General features: G+C 39.0%; 2 protein-coding genes across 3 annotated transcripts in view; one reads left to right on the forward strand and one right to left on the reverse strand.

Annotated features, from left to right (window-relative positions):
- The window catches only part of MANBA (mannosidase beta), a 131,250-nt gene that overhangs the window by 15,747 nt on the left and 93,982 nt on the right, over positions 1–21,521 (forward strand). For both annotated transcript variants that reach the window (XM_061164317.1, XM_061164319.1), the window contains exons 5-7: positions 3,803–3,926; positions 14,316–14,491; positions 15,552–15,662. In XM_061164317.1, coding sequence (XP_061020300.1) covers positions 3,803–3,926; positions 14,316–14,491; positions 15,552–15,662 — 411 coding nt within the window. The remainder of the gene's footprint in view (positions 1–3,802; positions 3,927–14,315; positions 14,492–15,551; positions 15,663–21,521) is intronic.
- Positions 18,783–19,045, reverse strand: LOC133071891 (mitochondrial import receptor subunit TOM5 homolog). The gene has a single exon (XM_061164734.1). It carries the CDS (start codon positions 19,008–19,010, stop codon positions 18,855–18,857), a length of 156 nt encoding a protein of 51 aa, XP_061020717.1. The 5' UTR covers positions 19,011–19,045; the 3' UTR covers positions 18,783–18,854.

The raw sequence follows: 21,521 nt of genomic DNA on the forward strand, positions 1-21,521 counted from the left end.
AATGCACCTTTACAATTTTTATTTTGGCTATGCTACGAGGCTTGCAGGATCTTTGTGTCCTGACCAGGGATCAAACCCATGCCCCCTGCAGTGGAAGACCGGAATCCTAACTACTGGACTGCCAGGGCATTCCCTCTTTACAATTCTTTTTAAAAGCACTTAAGTTTATCAAGCTTTACATCAGACTGTAGGGTTCATATTTATGAGCAATACTTGTTACTAGCCTTCTGCAACTGTTAATGCATTTGCTAATGTGTGATATTTTACTGCCAGGTTCTCATAACATCTAACAAAACAGAAGAAAGCCACAGGAATTAATTCTCTTTGGGTCTGTTCTCAGTCTCGATGACTAATACAGGGATGAATTAGTATATTATGTCACACTTAGTTTTTAATTGTATTTTTATTTAAAAAAAAGTTTAATTGTGATAAAATACACATAACACAAAATTTACCATCTTAATTCTTTTAATTGTACATTCAATAATATTGAATATATTCACATTGTGTGAAATCAGTCTCCAGAACTGTTTCATCTTGCAAAACAAACTCTGTACTCATTAAAAAAACAACTCCCCACTTTCCTCCAACTCTTAGCTCCTGGCAACCACCATCTTTCAGATTCTAGGAGTTTTAATCCTCTAGATACCTCATACCAGTAGAATCATACAATATTTGTCTGTTTGTGACTGACTTAGTTCACTTAAACAATCTTGTATAACCTAATTTTGGACATGCTCTTATCGCTGCTCTGTTCTGTGAGTTAAAAGTGATTCATTGGGTCATATTATACTCAGATATTAATATAATGTCTTCAAGGTTCATCTCTGTTGTAGGACATGCCAGAATTTCCTTCCTTTTTTAAGGCTGACTAATATTTCATCGTAAAAGCTCATTGTGTCCAACACTGCACTTGGGATCTAAACCCTGCTCCCAGGGCTCTCTGTCTCACTGAATGGTGTACCATTTGCAGCAGTTGCTCAAGCCAGAAACCTCAGTTATTTTTGATACCTCCCTGTCTCTTTTTTAAAAGAGATCCAGAAGTCCTTTTGATGATGTGGATGTTACTTTTTAGTAGCTCCTGAATCTGCTTATGCTTCATTTCTACTCCCACACTTGGGTTCCATCTGTTACCATTTCTTGCATCAGGTCTTGCTCTGGTTGCACAACTGGTACCCAATGACCTTGTTTGCCTCACTCCAATTAATTTGCCCAAGGAACAGCCAGAGTGTTCCTTTCAGATAAAAATCATCACGGCACCCCCCCCCCGCACCCCCTTTAAACTCTTCAACAGTTTCTCATTGCTTTTAGGCTAAAGTCCAAAGTTCTTAGCTCTAAGTTTGGCCCATGTGCCCACTGTTCTAGTCTTCTGCTCATCTCTTTCCACTGTTTTCATTTCCTGAAATGCACCATGTTCTCTAGCATCTTGAGGACTTCATACATGCTGTTCCTTCTGAAAGGATGCCTTCACTCCCTCTCCCCTAAACACACTGGACAAATGGTACTCATGTTTCAAGTCTCCATTTAAAAGTCACCATTATTCAGGGGGACTTGTCTTGACACCATTATATGTTCCCTAGCTATTTCCTTTATGACTGCTTGTTCAATTTGTTTCCTGTATTTTCCTTTGTGAGTATTTGTTCAATGCCTGAATCTCTTGCTATATACTGTGAGTGCTAAAGGACTGTTTCTGTTTGGTGTGTTAATATACTCCCAGTCCGAAACATAGAGAGCACTGCACAAATATTTTTGAATAAGTGAAAACTTTTATTTGGAGAGATTATATGAATTAGAGTGATTTGTAACCCTTGCTGGGGAAAATAATCTGCCTTATAAGATGTTGAATATTTTTGCCCTCCTCCTTCTCTCTATTCCTAATAAAATAATTACATATCTGAACTTAAAAACCTTGCAATAACTATCCCCAAGATGGTGTTCATTCTGAACATGATATCCTTAAGTCCTGATTTTAGATGGATGCAGATGCTGTGAAGTGGTTTTAGTAGTTTGTTTTTCTCTGTAATGGAAACTGAATTATCTCTGTTACAGATAAGTACAGAACTTAGGAAATAATATCAAATGCTTAAATGAGAACAGTGTGGCCAGATCCTTAGGCTCTGTTCTGCAAGTTCTCCCTTCAGGAAGATCTCATTACTTCCTCTGGTGCTTGTTCTCTTTTAAAAGCTTAACTCAGCCTCACACATTTTAATTGACTGTGTTTTGGAAATTTTTTTTTTCTTTTACGAAGTGGAAGTTAGAAAAATTCTGCTCTGGTTACCTCTGTCAGTGCCTAAAGTCTTTTTTTTTTTTTTTCTTTTCTTTTTTTAATGAAGTGATGAGACTGGATGCCATGATTTTAGTTTTTGAATGTTGAGAGCTTTTTTTTTTTTTCTTTTCTTGCTATTTTGTTTTTTTCTACTTTCAAAAATTTATTTATTTTTAATTGAAGGGTAATTGCAATAGATGTGTAAATTCTGAACTTATTATTTCTGGGATGTAAGTTCAGAACCTAGGACTTCTGAATTCATCCTGGAGGAAATAGGGGTTTGCAAGTCTAGCCAGTCTCTTAATCCTGTTTAAATGTATTTTTATCTTTCAGTACGTTTCCTCATTTTTTATAGTTATTACCTTTAACTATGGTAGTAGGTTCAGAGATATTTTGAAGAAATTTAAAGAGTATCTATTGTGTTGCTTCAGTGTAATATGCTTTTGAAGGATAAATGTACATAATTAGATTTTATAGTCTTGGAACTTTTCTACCAAATTTAACTATGTTGCCTAGGTTGATAGATTAGTTATTGTATTAAGTTATCTATTGCTGTGTAACAATTATTCCAAAACTTACCAGCTTAAAACAACGTTTGTTATCACAGTTTCTGTCAGCCAAGAATGCAGGTGTGTCTTAGCTGGGTACTTCTGGCTCAAGGCCACTCGAGGTTACTGAGAAACTCTGGACCAGGGCTGCAGTCACTGTAAGCCTGGGTGAGGCCTGCCTAAGCTCCATCATGTGCTTATTGCTGGCCTTAGATGGGCCTCCAGGCTCACTCATGCGGCCCTCTTCCAGAAGTGCCTCGCAGCATGGCAGCCAACTTCCCTCTTGGCCAGGAGAGAGCTGAGTGAGCGCCTAAGACAGAAGGTACAGTCTTCTGTAACCTAATTTTGGACATGCTGTCATCGCTGCTGTATTCTGTTGGTTAGAAGTGATTCATTAGGTCATGTCATACTCAAGGGAACGGGGTTACACTAGGGTGTGAATTCCAGGAGTGGTGCATTGTGGGTTATTTTAGATGCTGTAAATGGAACACACACACTATCATGGACTGAATTCTGTGTACACCCCCCCCCCCCAAATTTATATATTGAAGTCCTGACCATCAATAAGATCAAAATGTCTCCCTGTTTGGGGGTGAGAACTTTAAGGAGGTGATTAAGTTAAATGAGACCATTAGGATTAGTCCTAAGCCAGTATCATTGATGTCCTTATCGGAAGAGGAAATTTGGACAACAGCAAGGGTATATGTGTGTGTGCACAGAAGAGGCTGTTAAGGGCACTGTGAGACGGCGGCCATCTGTCAGCCCAGGAAGCCAAACCTGCCAGCACCTTGATCTTGTACTTCCTAGCCTCTAGAACTGTGAAAAACTTAATTTCTGTTGTTTAAGCACCCAGTTTGGGGTATTTTGTTATGGCAGCCTTGGCAAACCAATATACACATATGTACTATTTTAAAAGAAAAGGTTTTTTGTAATGTTTAAGTCTCATGGTAATTAGAGTCTATCTTCTTTTCTCCCCTTGAAATTACAGATGCAGTGTTCCTTTGGTTGGGACTGGGGACCTTCTTTTCCTACCCAGGGCATCTGGAAAGATGTTAGAATTGAGGCCTATAATATTTGTCATCTGAACTACTTCACATTTACTCCCATCTATGGTAAGCTAAGAGCTGTGATTTTTTTGTTTTTCTTTTCTGAGCCTCTTCTGTGTTATAAACATTGGCTTTATAATTTGAATATACAAATATACAGTTGACCTTTGAACAATATGGGTTTGAATTGTGCAGGTCCACTCATGTGGATTTGTTTTAATGAATACTACAGTCCTGCATGTTCTAAGGTCTGTTGAATCCATGATTCAGAACTGCAGATACAGGAAGGCTGACTTTGAGCATCAGTGGATTTTGGTACCTCCAGCGGGTCCTGGAACCAGTCTGTTGTGGTTAATGAGGGGCGAGTGTACTTTTCAGAGACTGACTTTAAAATTTTTATGGCACATTAAGTTTAGAAAAGTGAAAAATATGTACAAACTGATCTGTCATGAAAATTTATTTTCCATGGAAAAACCCAAACAAACTTTTTGGCCAACCCAATATATAAGGCAGGTAAGTAGGTGGGTAGCTACCTTTTAATATGTCCTGAAAAATAAAAAAAAATTGGAGGAAGAAAGAAAGAAAGAAAGGAGGAGAGAGGGAGGTGAGGAGGGAAGGAAAGAAGGAAGGAAGGAACTCTGTTTTCCCTAGCTATGTATTCTCTCTTGAAAGAGTGGGTCTGCTGGCTTGCACTCCTTTTTGCTGCCCCTGTAGTCACTTTCAGAACTCTATGGTGCTGAGTTCTTGGTTTGCTTAAATCACTGGGCTGACTTTCTGTCACTGCACATTTTCTCTTCTGAAGACCATGACATACCAGCCTTGTTAAGAGTTGAAAGTAAACTGGAAGGCAAACAAGGCATTAAAGAAACTCTGGTAAGGTAAAGAATACTGCCTTTTCTTTTGAAAGGAGCATTGAAAAAAACCTCAGAAATCTCACAGATGTCAACAAATTGGTTGAGTACTGGTCAAATATTTGTTGAGCTCTTTGCTCAGCACTGTGTCTGTTTGGCTTAGAAAAGAAATATAATGTGTTTACTGACACTGCAAGTTGGTTGTGGTGGGAGGGGAGAGATAAACCAAATTAGATTGTGTTGCAGTCTTCAGGATGGCAACCCCGGTAGTTTGGAAAATCAGAGATCAGAAGATTTTGAGAAGTTAGAGAAGTCAGGGTGAAGGTGGAGGCAAATGGGATTTTAAACGATAGCTCACGATGCCCAGTCCAGTTCACTGCAGGCCTAGCTAGACATTGTTTATATGCAAGGTTGTGATGCGTCTGTAGGAGATTTTTGGTGTCTTTAGGGCCTGTTGACCCTAGATTGCTCTGCTGCTAAGTCACTTCAGTCGTGTCCAACTCTGTGCGACCCCATCCCTGGGATTCTCCAGGCAAGAACACTGGAGTGGGTTGCCATTTCCTTCTCCAATGCATAAAAGTGAAAAGTGAAAGTGAAGTCGCTCAGCCATGTCCGACTCTTCATGACCCCATGGACTGCAGCCTACCAGGCTCCTCTGTCCATGGGATTTTCCAGGCAAGAGTACTGGAGTGGGGTGCCATTGCCTTCTCCGTAGATTGCTCTACATGGAGCCAAATCTGTGTTTTCTGAAGGCGGAAGATGAAAGCACATCAGAGATGGTTGATAATTGAGGAGGCTGTTAGGTGCTGCTGGCATTTTTAAATGTTAAAAAAGCATTAGAGGCCCTGATGTAAATTGCACATATAAATGTGGCTATTTAGAGCTTTCTAGTTTAGTGTTTCTCAAACTGTTCTTCAGAGACTTCAGCAACCCAAACTGAGCCTTGCTGTAAAATCAAATACATAATGGTTCACTCTCCCCGAACTCCATCTGTAATTTTTCTCAGGTATATATAATAAAACCTCTGTAAGAGGGGGCCTTATTTTCCCAAAAGTTATTTATTCAATAGTTTTAAAGTTTAATCAGTGTTTGGGTGGTTAGAAAAAGTGCTCTGAGTTCCAGTATTCTGATATCTGAAAAAATTTGAATAGCACTGCTCTAGTTTAATTTAAAAGCTTGAATATGAACCTAAATATTTCTTTCTGATTGTGAGTCATTAAGGTTCAGTTTATTAGCCATTAGTGACTAGGGTGAATTTTATTTGAATTAAATCAATTTAAGTGATGCTTAAAATTTTATTTAGACTCACTGTTATTATCCACATCAAGTACATTTTTGATGTCTTATGACTACAATATATTTTGTACTTAACAAAGAGAAAAATATGTTTCCTGTTCAGAAGATGTGTCCTATGCATATTAAGCAGTAATTCTTATATTTTTGATAAATTTAATAGATTTCAATTTGGTTGCTTGATGTAAAAGAGAAAATTGAAGCATAAACTTACAAAGCATTAGGAGAGAAACTTCCTTTAGGAGTTTTTTCAGAAATGTTTTTTCAGTTTGTATTTGGAAAATAGCAATCATCACTGAAATCAATATAAATTTAAAAGTTGAAAAATAATAGAGAATAAACTAATATATTTTGGATACTTTTTGCGTTTATTTTGTATACACTTTGAAGCAGGATTGTGAGTTACCAAACATTTTTAAACAGGAGTAATTCAGAATCTAAAGTAGATACACATCATTTTTATTTAAAATCAAATACTGTATTCATTTTTAAAATTGAAGTGTGAAATGAGGCTAATCAAATCTAATGTAAGCAATGGCCAATCACTGTATAATAATACTACAGATAGTTTGTATTTAATTCTTGTAAATTTATATATTGAGCTTATATTGTCTCTATAATAAGGGAGGAAAGCAAATAAACTAATCTAATATCTAGTAATTTCAGTCAATTTATTATGAAAGGCTAAACTACTTTGACTTTGTGGCACTTTCTGCTTTCTGCCTGTTGTGGTTAGATGAAAATAACTTTTTGCTTTTCCAAATATTCGATTTATTTCTTTATTTAAAATTAGTGTGCTTACCCCTAAAGATCAAATGACTAACCATAGTTCTCCAATTTAACTGTATAAAGTATGACAGAAAGAAGCTATTAGACTTTTAAAAATTAACTTGAAATTTTTGTTAATTAATTTTCTTTATGCATATATATATATATATATACACACACACATACATATATATGTCTCTTTCTACATTCTTAATTTTTTATCATAGTGCACTTTTCAATATCCTTTGGTCATTTGTTTGATTTCCCTTGGCTTCCTAAATGATTTTCAAGTATTCTTAATGTTTAAGATAATAAAAACAAGTTTGTATTTGAAAAAAACACTGAGGTCAAAGGGAAGCAAGAGTTGCTCTCATTGTCTCTTAGGTTCTCATTTATCTAGGTTTTAAGAGATACTGATGTATTGATATGATTTTCTTTAAAACCTTTTATTAGAAAATATTTATTTGAATGCATATATGTGTGTGTGAGAGAGACAGAGACATACATTCATATATTGATCATTTCATATTTGTAACCTGATGTAAATTGTTCATATTAGGTCCTAAAATTTTTTAGGGAGGGATGGTTGTTTACTTTTATGAACTTTCCGTAAGGTTACGTAGACATTTTAAGTCCAAATATATAATGTTCTCATGAAACACTTCATTGTTTAATCTTTTGTTACCACAGTTAGAAAAAATAGTACAGAGATGTTTTTTTCCACATGTAAATCTTCCTCTCGAGCTGAGGTGAGCTGTGGGTCTTTAACCTGTGCTTGGGCACGCACTTCCGTTCCTCAGAGACACCGTCTCCCTGACCCTGTCCACATTTACCTGTTGCCTCAGCCCAACGCACCGCATCTCTTCATTCTTGAAGACCTAGCCTTTGCATTGGAGGAGTGGGCCCAGCTCCTAGCTAGACTCTAGCCTGCCTGACAGAGGCCTGTATTGAAGGTCACTGCCACCCTTTGCATACAGCTTACTACAGAGCATATAATATTACAATATAGCAAAGATTTGCCCATCTTGCTCTGTTGTTTAGCGGATAAGTTGTGTCCCACTCTTTGCCACCCCATGGGCTATAGCCTGCCAAGCTCCCCTGTCCGTGGGACTTCTCAGGCAATAATACTGGTGTGGGTTGCCATTTCCTTTTCCAGTGGATCTTCCTGACCCAGGGATCAAACCCACATCTCCTGCATTGGCAGGTGAATTCTTTACCACTGAGCAACCTGAGAAACCCGTCAGTCTTGCTTAGTGCCTTGTTTAACGCATACATTTTCGAATGCAAGCATGCATTTTCTTGCGTTCATTTTGAATCACTTTTCATTACCCATAAAATGACAGTATTCAGCCTTGAAAATATATTTATGGGTAGGTAGGTTGTTTGAATGGAGAAGGCAATGGCACCCTACTCCAGTACTCTTACCTAGAAATCCCATGGACGGAGGAGCCTGGTAGGCTGCAGTCCATGGGGTCGCTAGGAGTCAGACACGACCTGAACGACTTCACTTTCACTTTTCACTTTCATGCATTGGAGAAGGAAATGGCAACCCACTTCCATGTTCTTGCCTAGAGAATCCCAGGGACGGGGGAGCCTGGTGGGCTGCTGTCTGTGGGGTCACACAGAGTCGGACACGACCAAAGTGACTTGGCAGCAGCAGCAGCAGGTTGTTTGAATAACCTCCTCTGATTATTGTTGTGTAAGTCAATTTTTTTTCTTCTCTAGAACTTAACGGTTTATCCTTGTTTGGTGTTGGGCTGGGGAAAGATTTTGCTTTGTGCATATTTTGTCTTGATTTCATCTTGGAGGATTTTGTCCTGCTGAGTAGGCAAGGAGATCTTGCTGCTTGGAAAAGAAGGGGAAAACAACTATTGTAACTGTGTAAGCCTGCTTTTTGGGTAATACAAGCTGTTAGCTCTTTGAAAAGCAGCTACTGGAATCTGTCCTGTAATTCCGGCAAAAGGATGGGAAAATATCCTATGTCTGAATTTAAACATTCTGAAGCTTGTTGTCACTGCTGTTCCTTCAGGTGCACAAGACTACCTGTTCACTTCAGCTCTGCATCATCTATGAAAGATGCAAGATGCAGCTCACAGGTAGAAAGAGGAGCTGGGAGGAGCTCAACAGGGCTAATGAATGCAGCCATCTTTGAAGAGCTTCCCCCTCAGTGAGATTAAGCATCTTTTTCATTTTACATAAGCAATCTACCAACGTTTGCAGATCCATCCCATGCTAACCTGAGTGTGCTTCCATGTCCCTACTGGTTCTTAACCCTCCCAGATGCCGTCCTGTATTCTTAACCCCGACCTTTTGGGTATATTTTGTTTCTTTGGGTAGATCCAACATTTTTGCTGTTTGTGTTTGTAGTATAATTTATAGCGCCTGTCAAGATTCACAGACAGTAATTATTCAAGAAGTATATTTCCACTGTTCGGCAGAAATGCCCACATAACTGGTGTCATGCCTTTGTCATGTAGTTTACATTACAAAGATGGTATTCTGACAAATGGAGGATCTGGGCACCACGCAATTATGCACTTGGTGGAGGGTCAGACACATTATTTATGTTTGTATATTTCAGTGTTTTTTCTTTCTTTCTGTTACAAAGACTCTCATATTAAGAGACTAACATTCTATTGTACACCCTTGAAGTGCTTTTTTTCACATATCACGTATTTACTATTAGGACTTAGGACTCTGAAGGGCAAAAAGCACATTTGCTTTTGTTCTTCCTCATTGTTCAGCTTCATTCCGTGTTTGCATCCTAGGGTGCTTCTCTTTGATAGGCACCTCTGTGGGAGAGGCGTGCAAGATGGAGAGCACTGGGGTCAGGAAACCTGGGCCCTTGTCCTGTCCACTGGCTCAGGAACTTGGGCTAATTCTTCAGTCAAGGCCTTGAGTACCCCGTCTACAAAGTGACTCATAGATCACCACGTTTCCTCTGCCTCTAACATTTCACAGGTTCTCTCCCCATGTTTGTAAATTACAGCACTCATTGTAACCTAGTGAGGGCATATGTGTGGAAGAACTCAGGTTTTCTGAAGCTAGATTCATGATTAAATGAAGATATTGATACTTGAGGCTTAATTACAGTCAGTTAAAGCAAGGCTTACAGTGTAGTTCTGAGAGTGTCTTTCTGGTGGTTACAGACGCGCTTCTGTGTGTGCTCAGATGCTCAGTCACATCCGGCTCTTTGCGACCCACGGACTGTCCCTCACTAGGCTCTTCTGTGTGTTTGAATTAAGGTAATTCAGCCATCTTCCTATTTTTCTCCTTCCATGACTTGTTTTCTTTTTTCTTCTCTTAGACAACCCAGTAAAGCTTTTTTTTTTCCTGACCACATCTTGACAAAAAAGTGTGCTACATGGGAGTGTAAAAGGAGCTGGCACATTTTAGACTTTTAAATATATATATATATAGTTATATTTATTTGGGTGCATCGGTCTTAGTTGCGGCATGGGAGATCTTTGTTGTGGACTCTTGAGTTGTGGTACTTGGGCTCCAGAGCATAGAGGTTCAGTAGTTGCAGCTCACAGGCTTAGTTGCTCCGTGGCATGTGAGATTTTATTTCCCCAACCAGAGATTGAACCCACATTCTCTGCTTTGCAAGTCGGATTCTTAACCACTGGACCATCAGGGAGGTCCCATAAACAGTGTCAAAGGCCAGTGTATTGGCCACAACTGCACACGTTCAGTTGTCCTGAAGGTCGCGTGCATGAAGCAGCAGCACACTTTAATCTGGCTGTGTGGCTGGTCTCCCTTTCTGCAAATTCCAGTTCAAGTCAGGCTCATGCTGATTTGGTTGGTTTGTTGTCTTTAGAAACCTCACACTGAATCAGCCTTTGAAGAATTTGAGAATGATTCAATGGCCAGAACCGTGTTCTCTGCCATGTCCCAGGTCGCCTGCCTGGTAGAGTTTGTATGGAGCAAAGTGTAAACTGTAGTGTCTTCTGCAGGGAACAGAAGATCAGCTAGGACACAGCTGAGGCTGCAGGCCAGGGAAGGCCTTGGTTGTAGAGAGAGAGCACGTTGCTTTATTCTCCACCCTGTTCTGATGATGAGTTCCTGTCCTGTTTGGGCCTGGGGTTGATCAGGGTGAGGAAGCATGCAAAACTTGATGTAACTGAGAAGGAGACCTGGGAGGGGATTTTGAATTATTTACTAACCTTTCTTCTTTATGCCCTCTAGTACTTTGTCCAGTTTTGAAATGATCTTGCATTTGGCTTCAGGAGAGCTGGGGGTGATAGGTATACTTTAGGGAAGGATAATTTGTTAGTTACAAGAGAAATGCTAGGAAGCTGTGTTCTAGAAATGGGTCTTGATTTATAAGAGGGGAGCGTTCCTTAACTAGATGAAAGATTATACATTATAAAATCAGCCAGTGAAAAGAAGAGACCGGGTAATGACAGAAAATTATTGTTTAAATGTGCTTTGTGAACAAAGTTTCCATGACTTCCGGAGGGAAGGGTTGTACTCCATTTGGAAGATGAGAGAGCAAAATGCGTTGGTGTAGGGTTTGGTAATGACGATAGGCTTGTAACTCTTCATGTTGGCTTTTTCATTTCTCAGCCTTAGTTTTTTCATTCCATGGCACTCAAGGAGGATAATAGGATGAGCTCCAGACGTGTGATGGTTTATTTTATAACTTTCTGTGTTAGAAGCAGTAGACACTGAGCAGTTTTGCCAGTAACCTTTGCAAGTTACTGTTATAGCTGGAGGCAGTTACAAGCAGCAGATTCTCTGTTGAAGAAGTGATAGGAAACAGCTGAAGAGCCTGCTTGATCTTAGTGGTTATTGGTTGGTAGGAGGGGCCTAGAGGGCAGAACTGAAATGTGTAGGTGGTAATTTCATGGCTGCGGTCACCATCTGCAGTGATTTTGGAGCCCAAAAAAGTAAAGTCTCTTGACTGTTTCCATTGTTTCCCCATCTATTTGCCATGAAGTGATGGGACTGGATGCCATGATCTTAGTTTTTTGAATGCTGAATTTTAAGCCAGTTTTTTCACTCTCCTCTTTCACTTTGATCAAGAGACCCTTTAGTTCCTCTTCACTTTCTGCCATGAGGGTGGTGTCATCTGCGTATCTGAGGTTATTGATATTTCTCCCGGCAATCTTGATTCCAGCTTGCGCCTCACTACTAGTCAAGGTCTGAAAAAAGGGAGGTGGGAGTTTTTGTCATTTTTGTCATTACACATGTTAAAGAAAGATTAGAATGGCATTTGGGGGGGATATATTTTAGGATAGAGAGCAGCATGGTTTTCTGTAAAGGGTCAGGTAGTGAATATTTTAGCGTTTAGGTTCGGATGGCCTTTGTTGCAGTTACTCAACCCTGCCTTTGTGGCCTGAAGGCAACTGAGAGCAGTGTGTGAGCAGTGAGCATGGGTGCTGTGTGGGCTCCTGGAATAAGGTACCGAAGACTGGGCAGCTTCAGCCACAGGAACTGATTTCTCACGGTTCTGGAAGCTGGAAAGTCGAAGATGAAGGTACTGACCAGTTTGGTTTGTGGTGAGAGACTGCTCCCTGGCTTGTAGATGGTACACTTCCTAGTTAGGTCCTCATGTGGTGGTCAGGGTTGGGGGAGAGAAGAGGGGAGATGGAGGGAGAGACAGGGGAGGAGAGGGAGATGGAGAGAGTGGGAGATGGGCATGGAGGGAAGGACATGGGGGAGAGAGGGAGACATGGAGAGAGAGGGAAGTGGGGGGTGGAAGTGGGAGAGGTGGTGGGAGAGAAAGACAGGAAAAGGGAAGCGGGTGGGAGACATGAAACGGGGGAGGCGGAGAAGGAGGGAGGGAGAGAGAGAAATTACTCTTTTTCTCCTCTTGTAAGGCTACCTTCCTATCAGAATAGGACTCCCTACCCTCATGAACTCGTTTAACGTAATTACCTCCTGAAAGACCCTGTCTCTGGAGAGAATCACATTAGGGGTTAGAGCTTCAACACATGGAGTTTGGGTGGGAGAAATGATACGATTCAACCCATAGCAGCTGTGTTCCAATGGAATTTTATCTGTAGAAACAGGAGGTCGTCCAGGTTTGGCCCACAGACCGTAGTTTGGCAGCCTGTGGTCTAGAGAAATCAAACACATTAGAAAGTAGGCTAGGTGATCTGTCAGTGTACTTCAACAGTTTTGCAAATCTGTGCTGTTTTGGTCAAAGACTCAGCCAGAGGACATATTTGATGTCTGGCATAGCTTGCCATCATGTTCTCCTATATAATAAAACCCTCTCCCCACTGTAAAAATCCTGAACACCACTAAGATACGGTTTGGGTGAAATTATTTGGGTAAGAGTGGCCGCATTTAAAGGTTAAGTGTACAGTCTCTAGTTTTAGACTGTCTTGGTTCACATCCAAGTTATGCTACTTACTAGCTGTGTGACCTTGGGCAAGTTACTTAACTTCTCCGAATCAGGTTTTTTATTTATAACATGAGAATAGTGGAATTTACCTTATAGCAATGGTGTGATGCTTAAATAAGTTAATACATGTTGGGGGTATAATACAATGCCTAGGTCATAGTGTGTTCTTGGTAAATATTGTTATTTCTTGAAATAAGAGATAGTAAGAGCTTCCCAGGTGGCACTAGTGGTAAAGAACCTGCCTGCCAATGCAGGAGGTGTAAGAGAGGTGGATTCAATCCCTGGGTTGGGAAGATCCCCTGGAGAGGGACATGACAACCCACTTCAGTATTCTTGTCTGGAGAATCCCATGAACAGAGGAGCCTGGTGGGCTACAGTCCATAGGGTTGCACAGAGTCAGACATGACTGATGTGACTTAGTATGCACACAGGGAAGCCAGAGGCAATATGATTAGGAGATAAAGGTGAGGCAGGTGTCAAAGATTTAGGGATATCTCAGAAAATAAGTAGCTTTGGATCAGATTGGAGTATGTGCTTCCATTTGAAAATGATTAAAATGTGGTAAAGGGAATATGAATACTTTTCTGAATAACCTTTTAGTTCTCCTGTTCTTGTATACACTTTTGTACTTATAAGTACACTTTTGTACTTATCCATATCCCATTATTCTCTTAGCTCATAGGTGCAGGGCCATGTTTGTTTACCCTGGTCACTATTTAAGTCCTATCACTTAGCAAAGTACATGGTTCTATTTCTTGGATTAATAATCTACATTTAGAGTACATCTTTATTTTTTGCACATCTGATTAATTCTAATACAACTAAGTTTATAACTTATTATATGGCTTAAAAACCCTTAGTATTTTTTACTTTATAAAAAGGAACAAGCAAGAGTTTATCAATCTTGAAAGATTTATACTATCTTTTCACTTGTAATTTTCTATTTATGCCCTGTTTATAAAGTTTTTGTGACTTAACGATTATAACAGTTTTGAGTAGAAGTATATACAAAAATATAACTTTGGTTATTCTTCTTTAGAATGAAGGATTAAACATTAAAACAGTTTTCACTGAACTCTTGATCATGATTGCATTTGTGGAGCACTTACAGTTTAGAAGCTGCTTTGGTCTTTTTTCAATGAATTCTACATAATATATATATTTTTTCTTTTTCTCTTTACACCTTAGATAACTATATGAAGACATGGCATCTTCAAATAGAGTCTTCTTTTGATGTTGTCAGTTCAAAGCTGGTTTCTGGTGAAGCGATTGTAGCCATCCCTGAATTAAACATACAGCAGACAAACAACATTGAACTTCAACATGGGGAAAGGACTGTTAAGCTCTTTGTGAAAATCGACAAGGTGAATGTCAGCACTTTCTGAGAGGCTACAAGATGGAAAGCAGTATTGTTCAAAAGAAATGCTTAGAAAAAAGGAACTGAATATTAAGGGAAAATGTACCTTTTCCATTTTCTCCTTTACTTTTAACCTGTTATATATTTTTTGTGTGTGCTAAGGAATGATTTCTTCCAATTTTAAGATTAAGAAAATGGAGGTTATGTGATTAATTTGGAATCCTCTCCTCTCAAAAAGTCAGGTGTGTTATAGTTTAATTTTTCTGCAGTATTTGCAGTATCCTAAATCCAAAATGCATCCTAAGCATCATATTTGAATGTTGTGATTGTTTTTGATACTGGTAAACTATTTTGAATATTGGTGCTTATTCTGAATACAGAATTCTAATTCTCAACTTATAATCTTTCGTGAGTGGAAGTGGACTGGATTTTACTTTCTCTTTTTCCTTTCCTTTTTCTTCCAATTGACAATTGTGAGCTGAAAAAGATGGAGCAAATCAGCATTCAGTAACTGTTCAGATAAAGTAAGAACTCAAAACACTTTTCTAGTTCTGGGCTTGAAAGAAGAGTTCACCTCAAAGTCCAACTCTAAATGTTAAGAATATAGAATAAATGTCAACCGAGTGTTGGAATGAGGATGAGATGGTTGGATGGCATCACCGACTCAATGGACATGGGTTTGGGTGGACTCCGGGAGTCGGTGATGGACAGGGAGGCCTGGCGTGCTGTGGTTCATGGGGTCGCAAAGAGGCAGACACGACTGAGCGACTGAACTGAACTGAGTGTGGGAATGGGAAGAATTGGTTTTCTGAATGCCCATGTTATTTTGTTCTTTTTGTTCTTTCTCTTCCCTTTTGATCTATATTAATCTATGCTTAACTCCCAGCATGTTGAGTTTTTTAAATGTTATCTATGGACTGTTATAATTTAACATGAAACAGGGAGGGAGAGTGATATAGCTCTGTGCTTGACTATGAGAAGTTGCTGTGATGCTCTGAATTACTGTATTATTTTGCTGAAAATATGCCACAGATTACTTAGACGAACTTAATATTATTTTTTAAAAGGCTGTTATCGTAGAAACTTGGTGGCCTCATGGACATGGAAACCAGACTGGCTACAACATGACAGTCCTTTTTGAGTTGGATGGAGGCTTACGTTTTGAAAAATCAGCTAAGGTAAGCAAATACTTTAAGATATTTTGTGGAAAAAAGTTTACTTTTTGTTAAAATAGCAATACAGATCTTTATAGAAATAGAAGAAAATGACAAAACTTCTGTAACCCCACCACTTGGAGATAGTTACTAATAATAGTTATATGCATTTAAAAGCTTCTAGTATGTGTATTTATCTTTTTAATGGGCCAGACATTGCACATTATTTTATTTATATTCTACTATACTTGAAATTGTGCTTTATACCAACATAATATATGTAATTTTGTTGTTGTTGTTTAGTCAGTAAGTTGTGTCCGACCCTGCAACCCCATAGACTGTAGCCCGCCAGGCTCCTCCATCCATGATATTCTCTAGGCAAGAATACTGGAGTGGGTTGCCATTTCTTTTTCCAGGAGATCTTCCTGACCCAGGGATTGAACCCATGTCTCCTGCATTGGCAGGTGGGTTCTTTATTGCTGAGTCACAGGGAAGCCATATATAATTTTACAGCTCGAATATTACTATAAGTTTCATATGAAAAATAGAATCCCTTGTCCATGCCACCCTTTCTATTCCTGTTTTCTACTCCTCAGAATCGATAATTTTTAACTTTTACTTGTATATTCTGCTGATTACTTTCATTTCCTCAAATAACCTGCTTCTACTAGTATTTCCTAAGTTTTCAGTTTTGTATGTTACCTATTGACTTCAGACCTATAGGATGAGGAACCTACGTGGTTCTCTCTGATTACCCCCACTTGGCCCCCAGTATATCCATCTTGTCTCCCTCTCCCTCCCAATGTAGTCATATGGCCATTTTTTGTTAACTCAATTTTCAGTGTTTATACTATTATGTTATGAACATGCTCTTCAAACTTGAACCACATGGTGTCCTAAAATTACATCTTTCTTGTGCAATTTTCTGTTTTCCTTACAGTTAATAATTGCCTCTTGTTTCCAGTTTTTTTTTTTTATTTACTTCTTTTAAATCATATACAAACTCTCGAATATACCTTTTAAATTTAGTCACACTCAACTGGAAATCTGTTTGTTGTTTATTACTACTATTATTAATTTTTAAATTTTATTATATTTTGGAACTCTCTCTCCTAAAGCCATTTTCTTATCTCCCTGATCTTGCTTGATTACTGTCTAGACCTTCTATTTAACTGCAGCTTCCTTTTATTCTCATTCTAGAAATTCCCTTCATCTGTCTTCTAGGAGTCCTAGGTGTTTCCTTCATCTTTCTCTTGCATTAAACATAGAATCCTGATTCTTTGGACCCATCTTTCTCTCTCTTTTTTTTTTTTTTCTGACTCTCTACTTTTGTTAAAACACTTTCCTCAATAGATTCCTGAGAATATGTTGTAGATAAAGTATAATTACATTCTAATTTCTGTTTTCTTATATAGATCTGTTTGTATTTATTCCTGGAAGCTTTTAGGATTTTGTTATCTTTGATCATCTAATATTTGAAAATTCGAAAATGAGTGGATTTTTGTTTTTGTTGTGCTGGTTGTCTTGTGGGCTCTTCTGATCCTGAAACTCAATTTGGTTTTGTTTTATTTTTCTGGTACAGCTATTAATCAGAATGGACCTCCTGGAGTGAGAAATATTCTTGAATATCCCCTTCTTTATCCCATCTTATCTTATTCTGTGTTCTGGAAAATTTACTTGATTTTATCTTAATTTTTTAAAACTTCTCTTTTTATGTTGGAGTATAGCCGATTAACAATGTTGTGATAATTTCAGGTAGACAGCAGAAGGACTCAACCATACATACACATGTATCCACTCTCCCCCAACTCCCCTTCCATCCATGCTGCCACATAACATTGAGCAGAGTTCCCTGTGCTATTTTTTTATCACTTAAAAAATTTCTAAACAGTTTTGACATTTAAAAAATGCATCAGATTTATATTTCATTGTTTATAGTATCTTCTTATTTCTCTGAGAATTTTAATTCTTAGTTTTGAAGTTCTCTGCATTTTTGTTTTCCACATTCCTTTTATTTCTTTACTTGTTTCAGGCTCTTTTATATTAGAGACTTTCCTGGAGTGTCAGTTATTCTTGATGTGGATTCATTCTGAAGATTAAATCATAAAAATGCAGATGAGAAGACCTGTGTGAGCCTCAGTGTTCAGTATTCAGGTGGAAATTCAGCTTTATCATGTGTGATGCCCACGTGTGTATAGCTATAGATCTTCTCTGTGTGTGTGTGTGTGTGTTTAGCCTTGCCAGTGAGGACATTCTCCAGTCTGTGTCTGGGGAATATAAAACTGGTTGTTATCATTCAAAGAGTCTAGTGGCAGAAGGGGATTAAAGTTCTGACTGTCAAATGTAGTTTCATCAGTGCCCCCTCTCACGATGTGCTTTTGTATCCTTAAGCCTCTCTGAGCTTCTCAGTTGCTCAGTCGTGTCTGACTCTTTGCAACCCCATGGACTGCAGCATGCCAGGATTCCCTGTCCTAGACCATCTCCCAGAGCTTGCTCAAACTCATGTCCATTGAGTCAGTGATGCCATCCAACCCTCTTATCCTCTGTCATCCCCTTCTCCTGCCTTCAATATTTCTCAGCATCGCGGTCTTTTCTGAGTCAGATCTTTGCATCGGGTGGCCAAAGACTTTAGCTTCAGCATCAGTCCTTCCAGTGAATATTCAGAACTGATTTCCTTTAGGATTGACTGGGTTTGATCTCCTTGCAATCCAAGGGACGCTCAAGAGTCTTCTCCAACACCACAGTTCAAAAGCATCAGTTCTTTGGTGTTCAGCCTTCTTTATAATCCAAATCTCACATCTATACATGACCACTGGAAAACCATAGTGTTGACCATATGGACCTTTGTCAGCAAAGTAATATCTCTGCTTTTTATTTTTTTTATTTTTTTTTTTTGCAGACATAATTCCCTTATGATTCATACTTGCTAGAAAATGGAGTTTGACATCATGATGTACAATTACACCAACATTCATCGAGGCTGATATCACAGGTATAAGGGAACACTAGAACCGTAAAACGTCTCTTCATACTTGCCAAAAAGTTTTAGCTATAAAGGTCAGTTACCAGAGCCAAAATTGTTCTTAACAAGCAGAATTTTTATGTCCATTCAGTCGAAGAGTCTCTTCCATCTTTCTGGGCCTATTCACTTGCAGATAGGAGAAGAAACTGCAGCCAGGTTCTTCACACCATGCATTCACACGTGACACCCACTCTTCATATGCTGTTCAATTTCTTTAAGATAAAAGGAGTGACTCGCAACAGGGCCACGTAGATGAGGAAGTTCCGTATGGAGGAGATCACATCCTCGCGCATCTTCCGTTTCATCTCCTCCGGGTCCAGCTTCGGCGCAAGGCCCTCGATCCGGAACATCTCAGCTCTCGCTAACCATATCTCTGCTTTTTAATACGCTGTATAGATTTGTCATAGCTTTTCTTCCAAGGAGCAAGCATCTTTTAATATCATGGCTGCAGTCAGCATTTGCAGTGATTTTGGAGCCCAAAGAAGTAAAGTCTGTCACTGTTTTCATTATTTCCTCATCTATTTGCCACGAAGTGATGGGACCTGATGCCATGATCTTAGTTTTCTGAATGTTGAACTTTAAGCCAGCTTTTTCACTCTCCTCTTTCACCCTCATCAAGATGCTCTGTAGTTCCTCTTTACTTTTCTGCCATAAGGGTGTTGTCATCTGCATATCTGAGGTTATTGATATTTCTCCCTGCAATCTTGATTTCAGCTTGTGCTTCATCCAGTTCAGCATTTCACATCATGTGCTCTGCATATAAATTAAATCAGCAGGGTGACAGTATAAAGCTTTGACTTCCTCCTTTCCCAATTTGGAACCAGTCTGTTATTTCATGTCTGGTTCTAAGTGTTGCTTCTTGACCTGCATACAGGTTTCTCAGGAGACAGGTAAGGTGGTCTGGTATTGCATCTCTTTAAAAATTTTTCATAGTTTGTTGTGATCCACACAGTCAAAGGCTTTAGTGTAGTCAATGAAACAGAGTAGATTTTTTTCTGAAATTTTCTTGCTTTTTCGATGATCCAGTGGATGTTGGCAATTTGATCTCTGGTTCCTCTGCCTTTTCTAAACCCACCTTGAACATTTGGAAGTTCATGGTTCACCTATGGTTGAAGCCTCGCTTGGAAAATTTTGAGCATTACTTTGCTAGCATGTGAGATGAGTGCAACTGTGTGGTAATTTGAACATTCTTTGGCATTGCTTTTCTTTGCAATTGAAATGAAAACTGACCTTTTCCAGTCTTTTGGCCACTGTTGAGTTTTCCAAATTTGCTGGCATATTGAGTGCAGCACTTTCACAGCATCATCTTTTAGGATTTGAAAAAGCTCCACTGGAATTCCATCATCTCCACTAACTTTGTAGTGATGCTTCCTAAGGCCCATTTGATTTTGCACTCCAGGATGTCTGGGTCATGGTGAGTGATCACACCATTATGGTTAATCTGGGTCATTAATATCTGTTTTGTTTAGTTCTTCTTTGTATTCTTGCCACCTCTTTTTAATATCTTCTGCTCTTGTAGGTCCTTACCATATCTATCCTTTATTGTACCCATCTTTGCATAAAATGTTTCCTTGGTAGCTCTAATTTTCTTGAAGAGATCTCTAGTCTTTCCCATTCTACTGTTTTCCCCTGTTTCTTTGCATTGGTCACTGAGGAAGGCTTTCTTATCTCTCCTTGCTATTCTTTGGAACTCTGCATTCAAATGGGTATATCTTTCCTTTTTTACCTGGAATCAAGAAAGAAAAGCTTCTCTTCTTTTCTCAGTTATTTTTAACGCTTACGCAGACAGCCATTTTGCCTTTTTGCATTTCTTTTTCTTGGGGATGGTTTTGATCATTTCCTCCAGTACAATGTCACAAACCTCCGTCCAGAGTTCTTCAGGCACTCTGTCTATCAGATCTAGTCCCTTAAATCTATTTCTCACTTCCACTGTATAGTCGTAAGAGACTTGACTTAGGTCATATCTTAATGGCCTATTGGTTTTCCCTACTTTTCTTCAATTTAAGTTTTAATTTTGCAATAAGGAGTTCATGATCTGAGCCACAGTCAACTCCCGGGCTTGTTTTTGCTGACTGTATAGAGCTTCTCCATCTTCGGTTGCAAAGCAAACCTCTCTGATGCTGACTGGCAAGATGATAGGTGAACTTCAGGATCCTTCCTCCAAAACAACATGTTTCACTTCTGCTTAGGGATAAAACTTCTAAGTCATTATGCATAAAACTGCGTCTTCATGTTACTTTAAACATTCGAAAATTGAGTTGGAGATTGGGAATGGAGCTGTCTAGAGAAGACAGTGGGGAAAAACAGCCCTTGCACTTTAAAGTAATGCTGTCCAACTACCTCTCGAGAAGGACCAATCCTCCCCTGCTCCAAATATACCTGCGACTGGTATTTAAAGCAAAATGCACCTATGGTTAATTCATACTGATGTATGGCAGAGATTGAACCAATATTGTAAAGCAATTATCCTTCAATTAAAAATAAATGAATAAAAAATGCAATAAAAGTGTTTTCCTCTGAAGATATAACCATCTGTTTTGCCTCTAAATCTTTAAATAAGCCATATGGTAACCTCAGATAGAGGATATTGAAGGACACAATTTGACTTTAGTCTAAAGAAATGACTAGGTCCTGCCAGGACTAAGGATTGCTTGATATTTACTAGCTTCAGACTACGTATTGTCCTTCAAATGCCATTTCCATGCATGTGTGCTGGGACAGTAGAGATGAGGTAACTTCAGTGTGGCTTGGGATATAGTGTATAGTAAGTGGTGTTAATTGCTTCCATTGATTTTCTCTTTCCGCTGATGTCAGCCGTCGGTGTTTGCAGCTGGCACTGGCTGTGGCTGTCCTCCGGTGTC

This window comes from Dama dama, chromosome 17, assembly GCF_033118175.1.
Source record: "Dama dama isolate Ldn47 chromosome 17, ASM3311817v1, whole genome shotgun sequence".
NCBI classification, from domain to species: Eukaryota; Metazoa; Chordata; class Mammalia; order Artiodactyla; family Cervidae; genus Dama; species Dama dama.